The 12834-nt window shown below is 37.0% G+C and overlaps 1 protein-coding gene across 1 annotated transcript in view; it reads right to left on the minus strand.

Annotated features, from left to right (window-relative positions):
• Nucleotides 1-12834, minus strand: part of LOC150089580 (TBC1 domain family member 19) — a 456806-nt gene that overhangs the window by 156457 nt on the left and 287515 nt on the right. The window contains exon 14 of the mRNA XM_090390037.1: nucleotides 5715-5824. Within this exon, the coding sequence (XP_090246163.1) occupies nucleotides 5715-5824 (110 nt within the window). The remainder of the gene's footprint in view (nucleotides 1-5714; nucleotides 5825-12834) is intronic.

Below are 12834 nucleotides of genomic sequence, written 5' to 3' on the forward strand. Positions count from 1 at the left end.
TGTCATTAAGTATTTTAATGAGTAGCTGAGGCTTAAAGTGCTTATAGCCAAAGAGAGGAGAGTTTCCTGGAATCAGATATGTACAAGTACCTTGCTCCTCTCATTACTGTTCTTAATTTAATGTTAGAACAATGAAGGGACAAACTGGAAAAATACTTGCGATGATACAGCTCAATTTTCTGCCTCAGAATAAAGTACTTTTTAATGTAGTATTAGAATAAACTTGAAAATAAAAGACGTTAAAAAACATCATGCATAGCTGTCAACTTTTGACTTTCAAAGTTGAAGATCAGATATCTGTAAGCAAGGGGAAAATAGGTTTTAGTGCCAAAACCAAAGAAGAGCAGAAGTTTTTTTTTGAAAAATGCAGGAGTGATTTGCAAAAAAAAATAAATAAAAAATAAATAAATAAACAGGAAAATTTTTGGAGAAAGGAGGTTTTTTAATATCCACACTGCACTACAATTTATATTTCACTGACAAAATACACACTTTATATTAAAAAAATACAGCCACAAGATTTTTTATCAGTGTATTTACATGTTAGCTTACCTGATATTTTTCTGTCTGTTTGTATATTCTATTAGACATAAACTGATTTTAATTTCTTCAAGAAAGATGCTGTTGCAGACATCCTCTTCAAAAATGTTGAGCAAAGTTTTCTTCCTAACAAGCCCTGCTTTCTAGATTTCGCTGTTAGGAGCATTTCCAAAGCATCAACAATCAGATTTACAAAGAAATCTGAACTCAGGTTTTGTTTTCTAACCTCACCGAATATTTTCTCACACTCAAGCACCGTTATGGAAAATTGTTAAAGTGTCAAGTATAATTTGAAATAATTTGTTATATTTCAAGGTTTCTTGTCAGTTTGCCAACCATGGACCACTGTACATCTTTCTCCTTTCATAAGAGAGTCTGGTAGGTTCTCACACTGAAACTAACAGAACTAATGCTGTAAAACATCTGTTGCTTTATCTTTCTTTAACAACACCAAGAAGTATTGAAAACACCTCCGCAAAAAATTTCAAATCTGAAAATGTTGCACTACTAATCGACAAAATTTGTGCTACCGTAGCATTTATAAGAACGTCATTTTTCAATGGGTACTTGTGCACCATATAGTCACATGCAACCATAACATACTTCCTCACTCAACAAAAAACAGAATCTTCTCTAGTTTTACACTCTCCACAACTTTAGCAGCAGAAATGTCTATGACTAAGTCAGAATCACTCTTCTGGTTTAGTCTGCTATGTAATCAATTTTCAAAATGGATGATTTGATAACTGTTGGTAAAATAAATCTGCACATAACATTCTTCAACATATCTAAGGGTAATGACTTTCACACATGGATGTGAGGTACGTTAAATTGAAAAGCTATAGATGGATTTTCAAATGTTAGCATAGCATTTAAAAGAAACTGCTTTATTCAAGCCAAAAGAGAAATGTGACCAGATTTTCTGCATGAATGAGCATAACGTGCCTAGAATTATCAGCTTTCTTGGACTGTTTAGGATTGTTTTTGCCAGAAGTTTGCATTTTAGAAGTTCCTTTATCTTTCAAAACTTTTGAATTCATGAACTGGATTTAGACATGAGCTAGTGGCACTCAATATTGATTGCTTATTGTACTTTTCGATTTGGTAACTGTGAAAAGTGCTCAAATGGCTTTTCTTACGACTGTTTTATCATTTAATCAAAGAGGGCTAACATTTTCACACAAACATCTTTTCTACTTTGGTGGCATGCATCAGCTGAAATTGTTTAAATTTATCTATTATTTAAATTTATTTATTATTATATAGTAATAAATTTCTACCAAGTATTCATTCAATTTCACAGACAGGTATGGAAATCCCTTTTCAGTACCAAATTAATAAGTTGATAAGGAGAGTCCATTACTATAAAGTGCTCAATTTCCTCTTTTAATATCTTGCTACTCAGTTTTTTGGCATTTTATTAGCAATAATAATAGAAGCATTATTAATGCTAAATTCCAGACAGTTTTTGAAGGACCCTCATATGCTTTCAGGTTGCGCCGAAGATGTAAACGTTGCTTCCTGTAGAGTCCTTCAGATAGTATTTAATTCTTCGTTGTTACCTTCAGATAGTAATCGTAATAGTGGCATGTGATGCAAGAAAGCAAGTGTATGAGCTTATGTAGAATCGGCCAAAAAAAAAAAAAAAAAAAATTCACACAACCATTCCCTCTAAATGTTTGTCCAGTTCCTCCTTGAATTTATTTAACCTATAAACTTCCACAACAACAGATGGAAGTTTGTTCCAGCAATTAACCACCTGCTGGCTAAAGGCAAATTTCCGCACATCTATTCTACAACTGTCTTTCCTCAATTTGAATTTATGCCTCCTTAGGTTCGTAGTCTGAGCAAGTGGAAGAATCCCATCAGAATTCAGTGTGCTCAACCCATTTAAGGCCTTATACACCTCAATCAGATCACCTCACAGGTGCTTAGTCTCTAGCAGCTGCAATTTGTAGAACTTAAGCCTCTCTTAGTAAGAGGATCCCTTCATTTCCCCCCCCCCAAAAAAAAAATCCAAGATGGAGCCTCCATTATAAATCTGGACACTTTGCACCTGTGTAACATGCTTTGGAAAAGTATAAAGTGTACTATGCTCTGGAAAAGTATGATAGATACTGACATATATCTATCACTTTCTTGTTCTTTTATTATATTTATTAAAAAAGATCTCTGGTATCTTGCATAAAGATATACATATAAGCATAAGAAATCTATACAAAGGTTTTCTGTTCTACAGAACCCTGGGTTTTTCCAAAGGGATCTTAGGAGTTCTACAAGTGTTTTGTTACTATTTTTTATAATTATATATTACTATTTTTAATATATTGCTGTTCCATGAAAAAAGTGGATTTTCAGAATAGTTGAAAAGGTGTCTTTCAACCACTCAAGTCAAAAATGGTTGTAAGGCACTCATCTATAGCATTAATAGAAATCCTTCATGTTTGTTTTGTAGATTTAATAAATCCTTTCTTACAAGTTTATACCTTTCTTACAAGTTTTTTCAAATAAGTTCCATGACTAAGTCCACTGAATGCATGTCATAGCATGTAGGCCCATGGTGAACTACACGACCGTTTCTCATTACAAGGTCATTTTCGTGCAGTCATGTCATATCTACTTCATTGTTCAAAGCGTTATCATTACATTAAGTGATAGAACCACGAGAAATTCTGTTTCAAGTTTTGGAAAAGTGTAACTGAAACCAATGAATTGTTAAGACAAGTATATGGTAATGATGTTCTATCTCACTTGTGTTTTTCACTGGTTTTCAAGATTTTGGGTTGACTGTGAGGATCTCAAAGACATCCAACATTGTGGACATCTAACAACACTGAACTGTAGAAATGGTCAAAAAAGTTCACACTCTGAATGTGTCTGATCACTGAATGATTTTTTGAATGACAGAAGAACATCTTCACATTAACAATTCAGAACAGTTGATGAAATTCAGAAATTTGTGCATGAATGAAAATCAAGCATTCATTCACAATTCATGCAACTGCAATTTTGATTTGGACAAATGGAAGATCTGTGCTAGGTTTGTTCTGTACTTTGACTGTGGAACAAAAGATGCTCGGATTTTAAGCATGCAAAGAGCTCATTAAAGCTGTTGACAATGATCCTTTCTTTACCCAACTCAATAATAACACATGACAATTTGTGTTGTTTCAAATATGATCCACAAGCAAAGAGACAAAGTGTGGAATGGTGATCAACATGCTCTCTAAGACAGCAAATTTTGTTTTCTAAAACCGAAGTGATGTTGATCACTTTCTTTAACAGCAAGGGAATTATTCCCAAGGAATTTGTTCACCAGGGAAGACAGGGAGATATTCATGTGTAGTTGAGGTGGATTCCAGGGTTTCCCCTTCAGCCGCCGTTGTACATCTTGTGTATAAGCTTATGCAAAAACTGGCCATTTTTATGTAGTGTGTTGGATGTGTAAGTGTAGTGATATGGTGTGTTATGTTTTCGGCTGCTACTTGGCTCTTAGCAGATGGGAAGTATCAAAACCTGGTCACCACGTCCCATCCCCGCCACGTGGAGGCGGCCAGGATCCACTACCATCTGCTGGACTAACCCAGGGCAAAAGAACCGAGAGAGCCCAAATTAGGATGAAATGAAAAGGCTATAGAAGGAGAGGTAGGAAAGAACAGAAGAGAGGAGGATCAAACAGAGGTACCCTCCAATAGTTAGTTTGTTTGTTTGTTATTTGGTTTTTAGGAGCAGAAGCAACTAAGGCCATATTGCTCTGTTAAAAGTTAGAAGGTAGAAGAAATAAAGCAAGACTAAAGGAAATAGAGGTGGAGAAGTGGACTGACTTCTCATGCTATGGAAAATAATCCCATGGAGGATCCCATCCTAGAAGCTAGGATCAGCAAGATTTCTTGAGATATAATTATGTCTAATCTCTTGTTGACATTGCTCCAGGCACTGCCTTGGAGAAACAAGTTATTTTTATTATTATTTTTTTTTACCCCAATCATGCTATTAACAGTTTCCATGTCTTCAGAAGAACACCAAGAATTTACACTATATACAGGAACACGTTCAATGTCCAGCAGGGTATATTTGGTTACAATGAGTATCCAATCATCAACTCCTGATAAAATTATATTATCCCAAATTAGCAAGTCTAAGCTCCTCTCTTTTTTTAAAAGCATGCAAGGCAAAGGTGTTCAGTGCTATATATGCTGCTTGAGATCGAATAAGTGCAGGTTTATTTCCCATTGTGAAGGTATCTGAAACAGCTGCAGTTCAAGCCTGTAGCCTTGATAATATTGACGATCGAAAATAATGTGGTCAATACTCTCTTCCTGTCCACAGAGACAAAGCATGGTAGGAAACAATCCTAATTTGAATAATTTGTTGCTAATATTCCCGTGGCCGGTGAGTAAAAATGTACCATGCAAGCCAGGTGCAAACCACAAAGATTCTCTCTTCCTCAACTCCTTCACGGTGGTAAAAACTCTCCGGTCATGGTGCCAAGTTCCAAAGCTGATCTTTGCCATTTATCTACATAAACGGAACAAAGCCTTTAAGACAGTGAATAAGAAATATTATGCACAAGTTTTGGACTGTTTGATCAAAAGAATTCATCGAGCAATGTTTCAGTTTCAAGAAAAAGGCAGCTGGTTCCTTTTGCACAACAATGTTAGGCCACATTCTGCAAGGAGTATTTGGCAAATCATGGGATTGTGAAACTAAATCCCCTACTTATTCTCCAGGTTTCTTCCCCCAACCCCAGAACTATGGCCAAAATCAAATCCATATGAAAGGAGGATGATGGTAAATGGTGTAAAGAATATTAAAAGAAATGTGATAAAGGAATTGCTGACAATCAGCTCAAATACGTTTAAAGTGTTTTAAACACTCTGAGCATTCTCATAGCGATTATCTGGAAAAATATTAAAAACTTTTTAATTTTTTTCATTCTAACAATTGATTTTCTTTAAACTGACTAAGTTCTAGAGTTTAATCATCAAACTTTTTATTTTGTATTATTTAGTGGTTTCCAAGCATCATAAAGCAGAAAGGTTGGTGATTACTCCAAAAAAGATTAATGATCCATACCTATGATTAATGATCACAGAAATTTCACACCTCCAAAAAAAAAAAAACAAACACATACCCTTATTTACAAGAGAAAAATATATATAAAATATTAATACCTGTGATTGCGAGGATAAATTATGAAGTTTACAGAAGTAACGGCAGTAAAGCTCTTTAAAAACAAGATATAAGGTAACAGGATCTTCATATATATAACAGAGAGGTGCAACTGAAAAACAAATTAAATAATTATATAGAGAATGGATAAAATTTATAATTATTTCTGATTTATACGGCAAAATTTGGAGTAATTACTGAGCAGAAAAATTTCATTCTAACACTGTCTTGATATATGGAGGAAATTCACTTAAAATGACTAATGCAGCATTAAACTAAACATTAACAGAATTCCTTCATTGATCATAGGTCTTGGCATTTTATATATTATGTACATTACTGATTTCATCAAAAGGAGGCTAATCTTTACACACACACACACACACACACACACACACACACACACACACACACACACACACACACACACACACACACACACACACACACACACACCAGACAAAAAAACTGCATCACAAAAGTAACAATTGTAGTGAAACATATAAGATATTGTTTGATTGCAGTCATTTTGTTTGTTGCAAAGCAGAAATATTTCAACAGATAACACTTATATTACATCAGAGGGTAATTGCAAGCTATTGCATCAGCCGTTTCTATAAATACAGCATTGGAAGGGTATACACGCTCATCAATATCCTGTTTTGCACAAGTGTAAGCATGGCTCCGCAAGTTCAGTTAACACCAAGAAATAAAAAAGTGTAGCTGTTGCTCTGTCCCAGGAAGGGCCTTCTATGCGTGCTATTGCTAATAAAATAGGCTGTCATCAGTCAACAGTATCCTGGTTGCTGAAATCAAAGTGTGAAACTGGTGACGTGAAGAGAAGATCTGGATCAGGGGGTAAGAGAGTGACTATGCCTTCCAAGCATCGATATTTAAAATGGCTATGCCTTTGTAATCGCCATTCTAATGCTCCTGATCTAAAACTGGACTTTGAGATGGCCTCTGGTGTTGAAATAAGTGCACAAACTATTCAAAGACAGCTTTTGGAAAATGGTCTGCATGCCTATTGGCCCAAGAAGAAGGCTTTGTTGACCCAACAAATGAGGAAGAAGTGATTTGCTTGGGTTAAAAATGCACGTTTCATGGACAAAAGAGCAATGGGACACGGTCATCTTTTCTGATGAATCGAAATTCAACCTGCATGGCTCGGATGGGAAGCGATATGTCAGAAGATGAAAATTGGAGGCATACCATCCTGACTGCATAACACCGACTGTAAAGTACCCCGCCAATCAGATGGTCTGGGACTGCATAACAAGAAAGGAGGTGGGATGAATTTAATTTATTAATGGAATGGTGAATGCAGAAACCTACACTGCTATCTTGGAGGAGTGCCTGAAACCCATTAGCAGGGATCAACACACATGTCCAAAACTGCACCTTGCCACACAGAAAAACTGGTAAGTTTTATGCTATTTAGATTTAATGATGAGTTTGTCTTCTTGTCTCACAAGATTTAAAACATACTTACACCAATGTTTCCCTCGTTTTTCTCCCTTAATGTGCAGTCATACCTCAGAAATGCTGGCATTACAGTGTTGGACTGAAAATTGCTGGTACATAATGTCATCTAAAATTGCTCAGAAGAAGCCAACAAATAAGATTCAGTTGCAGGAGAGCATTAAAAAGGTGTGGCATGAAGAAATTGGACAACCGTATACCAAAATTGATTCACTCTATGCCAGTTCATCGCAAGGCTGTAATTGCAGCTCGAGGAGGAACAACAAAATATTGAGGATTTATTTTGCTGATTTACAGTACATAATACAGTCAGTCCTCGTATAGCACGATAGTTGTGTTCCTAGAAACCCTCGTGCAATGCAAAATCGTGCAATATAAACAACAGGCCCTATGGGAAAAATAGGGTTAGGTGCCGACCACCCAAGATTGAACACATTTGTAACCAAAACATTACCAAATACAATAAATTATTGTAATTAAATACTTAAGTATTTTTTTACGACTATTATGTAATAAAATATTGCTAATGCTTTTTAGCATTAGTAGAGGCATATGATGCAAGAAAGCAAGCTTATGCAGCATCAGTCAAAAAAAACACTTTCCATTTCACCCCTCCATTCGCTCGAAATACCCATCCAGCTGAGCCTTAAATTTGTTTAGGCTATCAACTTCCACAACAAGGGATGGAAATCTGTTCCACCAACCAACTACCCGCTGGCTAAAGGCAAATTCCCACACATCTATCCTAGATCTGTCTTTCCTCAATCTGAATTTATGCCCTCTCAGGTGATTATTCTGAAAAAGAGGAAGAATCCCATCAGCACTGAGCATGCTCAAATGATTCAAGGCTTTATACATCTCTATCAGATCACCTCATCGGTGCCTAGTCTCCAGACACAGTAATTTAAAAAACTTAAGCCTTTCTTCGTAAGAGCAACAACTTTGTTCCGTTCACTAACCTTGTTGCCCTGCTCTGCACTCGTTCAGGCAGCTCTACATCCTTCTTGAAATGAGGCCTCCAGACCTGTATACAGTACTCAAGGTGTAGCCTGACCATTGCCTTATACAAGGGAATAATCACCTCCTTATCCCTGCTAGAAAAATTCCTGTATATCATTGACAAGACACCATGAGCTACTCTTGCAGGCCATCTGCACTGCTCAGAGAACGTCATATCTGCCTGCACAATTACCCCCAGGTCCTTTTCATTTTCTACCACTGTCAGTATAGTAACAGAGAGTTGATACGTTGCTCTGGGGATTGCTGTTTCCCCATATGTAGTACTTTACATTTGTCAATGTTAAACTTCATTTGCCCTCTCAGCCCATCTGCTCAACCTTTCCAGATCCTGTTGCAGCAGCATAGCGTCGTCCTTAACAACCCTGCCAACCTTTGTATCGTCTGCAAACTTGGACATTAAGCTTGATATACCAGCACAAATATCATTTATAAATACAGAAAACAATAATGGACCCAACACTGAACCCTGAGGAACTCCACTAATAACATAAGTCCACGATGGGCAGTGTCCATTGATTACCACTCTCTGTCTTCTTCTCCTCCTCAACCCTCCCTTTATCTATAGCAGCAATTTGCCTCCAACGCCACACTGCTCCAATTTGTGCAGCAGTCTTCTATGTGCAACAGTATCAAAAGCCTTTCTAAGATCCAAATATATAATAAAAAGGTTATTCTCTGCATCCAGTTCTTTTGTGACTGCATCATAGTATCCAATCAAATTGGTCAGGCAAGACTTTTCATTAACAAAACCATGCTGTGTCCGAGCTATAACTGAAGTCTTGTCTAGATGATCATGCAGTGCTTCTTTAACCATTGCCTCCATTAATTTTCCTGGAACAGAAGTTAAACTCACAGGTCTATAATTATTTGTGTCAGCCTTTCATCCTCCTTTGTGAATTGTCACATTTGCACATCTCCAGTCTATGGGTACCTCCTCGAGTCCAAAGAAGCTCTCATAATTATGGCTAAGGGCTTGCTTACTTCATTTGCCGCCTCCTTTAATATAACTGGATAGATCCCTTCCACCCAGGTGCCTTTTTTATGTTTATCCTCAACAATTTGTAACTGAGTACAGAGAAGGGCAACAAGATTAGTGAATGGAACAAAGGGTTGCTCTTACGAAGAAAGGCTTAAGTTTTGCAAATTACAGTCTGGAGACTAGGCTTCGGCAAGGTGATCTGATAGAGGTGTATAGGGCTTTGAATGGCTTGAGCATGCTGAATGCCGATGGGATTCTTCCTCTTGCTCAGAATAATCACCTGAGAGGGCATAAATTCAAATTGAGGAAGGACGGATGTCGGATAGATGTGCGGAAATTTGCCTTTAGCCAGCAGGCAGTTGGTTTGTGGAATAGACTTCCATCACTTGTTGTTGAAGTTGATAGCCTAAACAAATTTAAGGCTCAGCTGGACAGGTATTTCGAACGAATGGAGGGGTGAAGTGGGAGTAGTGGTTGTGCTTTTTTTTTTTTTTTTTTCGGCTGATGCTGAATAAGCTTGCTTTCTTGCATCATATGCCTCTACTAATGCTAATGCTAATTTCTCCTCCACTTTTCTCTCAGTTATTACAAAATCATCTAGCTCACTGCCAGAGTTTACTTCACCTCTGGCATTCCCCTTCCTGAATAACTCCTCATGTGTGAATGTAGATGCAAAATACTCATTTAGTTTGTTAGCCACCTGAGCAGGATCCTCAACTGTTGAACCATCAATATCCAGTGGACCAATCTGATTCATCCCTTTCCTTCTAGAGTTTACATAGGTAAAGAACTCTTTGCTGTTTTTCTTTGCATCCTTTGCCAAGGATTTCTCATAATCTGCCTTTGCCTGCCTAATCTCCTTTGTGACTTGGTTACAGACCAGCTTATATCTATCATAGACTTCCATGTCACCCATTAATTTATATGTATCCCATGCATTTTTCTTCTCTGCCATATGTCTCATTAGTTCATTTGACATCCATTTAGGCCCAAACCTTGAACAATATTTCTTAGTTGGTATGTAAAGCCTAGTAGCTTCCAAGATAAGTTCTTTGAATTCTTCCCATTTTGAATTTGCTGTTGGTAACATCATCAGTTGGTTCCACTGTATAGAATTTAAATACTGTCTCAAACCATCGTAGTCGCCTTTACGAAAGCAAAAACCCTTCCCTTTCCCCCTGATAGTAGTTACATCTTTGAGTAAATCCCACTTCAGCACACTGTGATCACTGCCACCTAGTGGTTCCTTTATCTGCAGATTCTTAATGCATGAAGAATCACTACTGATAATCAGATCAAGAATATTACTCCCTCTAGTTGCCTCCTGAACATGCTGATATAGAAAACAATCATCCAATAAATCCACAAAAGCCTTACTAGTGTGTAAGGACCAGCCAATATCTGGGAAATTAAAATCCCCCATTATAAGACTCTCTGATTTACTGGCCCATTCTATTTCCCTGTACAGTTTCTTATTATACTCATCAGAGTCATTAGGCCTATAGCACACTCCTACTCTCAATTTTAATCTCCCAATGCTTATGTCAATGACAAACTGACTCGACACTGCACTGTCCAGCGATGTCGACTGGCTTCACTTCTTTGGATTTTATGTGTTTCTTAACTAATAGCATAACCCCTCCTTCCTTCCTATCCTTTCTGTACACATTGTACTCCCCAAATTCCAGTTCTGCATTCCTTATATCTGTGTGACACCATGTCTCTGATATCCCAACAATATCTGCCTTTGTTGTTTTGAGCAATACCTCAAATTCATCAAATTTATTTATCAAACTCCTAGCATTGATGTACATGCACCTGTTCCTATTCTAAGCTACCCTAACACAACCCATGTGTTTACTTGTACCGCAATGACTCCCAGCAGTCTCTGAAATATTCTGCATCTTGTTTTCCAGGCTGCTGCTCATTCCAATAGAAGCAGTGCAAGAATCACTTTCACCTCTGCCAGTGGCTACTGTTAATCTATTAGTCCTTGTATCCGCCCAATCTAGCAGTTTTCCGACCCACCTAACACTGCTCCGATAGCATCAGCAAATATTGTTGCATCCTTTCTATTTAAGTGTATCCCATTCCTGTAGAAGTAGTCTCTCCTGTTAACAGTTTTGCTTCTATTGTAGCAAACTTGTTTTTTGTTTGATTTTCTATCCCGTTCCATCTCTTCCAATAGAGATTTTCTATCTCTATTGGAAGAGATGGAATGGACGACAGCCGTTCCATCTCTTCCAATTCTTTGTATCTTAATCTAATGGATTTTAATTACACTTTGAGTTGTTCCTGCTATGAAAGTTGTTTTTATTTTCTCTGCATTCTTTGTAATTCTGGGCATTGTCTCATTTAGGCCTGTAGAATGCGCAATATCAAATGGTCTTTCATTTCGCTCAAAGCGTTTCCCAATTTCATATTTTTTCTCTATCGACAGAGGTAGACTGGCCATAAGCCTTACCGGGGAAACCCCGGTGGGCCAGAGGCCGGTGTAATTTTGGCCATAAACCATAGTATGAGGCCACTACAGATTTTTCCAGGTAAGAATTTTTGATCCAGTCCGCCTCTGTTTATCGATATTGGTTTTCTTTTTCTCTCTGAATCTGTAGTGTCTTCACCAGGATGCTTCCTTTTCACACCTTTTAAGTATTTTACTCATTTTTAAGGAATAAACACAATTACAAAATGAGGAGGCACGCTTGATACACATAAACAAAGCTGCGCGCATGTAGCAACTGAATAAACAACACCGTAAAGGCAGAGACACACTATGAATACCTCACTAGCTCACATTTTACTAAAGCACATTCTGGGGGGTTACTACCATAAAACAATAAAAACAATTTCCAGTTGCGTTCCTGCTAGTGGAATCTGTTATAAACTGGTAAATTCTATCTAATTGCATTTGCGATAATACCGATAGCTGAAATTGTGTGGGTTTTTAGATTATTATGGTGAAATGTGTTTCCCCTTCACTGATATAAAAAACATAAATACATTTTCAGAATCTTCTCTTCATTCCTATTATGTTGTGTTCAGTTGGGGTGATTCCATGTTCCACTTCCACATCTTGTAAACACAAAGGAGAATCGTGCATAAGCGAATTCGGTTCGTGTTATATACGATATCATTCCCCTATTTATAAATCGTGTATGATCGAATTTGTATAGTGTAAACACGTGTTATACAAGGACTGACTGTACTATTACATTAACTTGTCATTTCAGTTTGTACACGTAAATGCAATAAAATCAATGTTTGGTTGTCATGATTGTCATTTGCATAATTTCTCATATTTCCATTAATTACGCATTTTACCCTCTGGGGAGATATTTACGGCAATTAGGCATATCAGGTGGAGTCTTTTTATTGGATTTCATTCACAGATATATATATCCCATCTAACAAATGCATTTCGAACATTTCTGTAACATTATTAGTGTATCCCATGTTTGATATAGGTATGTTCGTAGCTACATCTTACTGCCATATAAATAAAAAATATCTTGTATAAATATTAAAAACAAGAGCCCATCTGCCATTTTAAGCACTATTTCCATGTTTAGCACCTCAAAATTTGTGTTTGGCACCCTAACAAGATATGACCCAAAATTTGTTGTTCGGTGTAATATTATGAG

Source organism: Mastigoproctus giganteus, chromosome 2 (genome assembly GCF_048544385.1).
Source record: "Mastigoproctus giganteus isolate SK-2022 chromosome 2, ASM4854438v1, whole genome shotgun sequence".
Taxonomy (NCBI): domain Eukaryota; kingdom Metazoa; phylum Arthropoda; class Arachnida; order Uropygi; family Thelyphonidae; genus Mastigoproctus; species Mastigoproctus giganteus.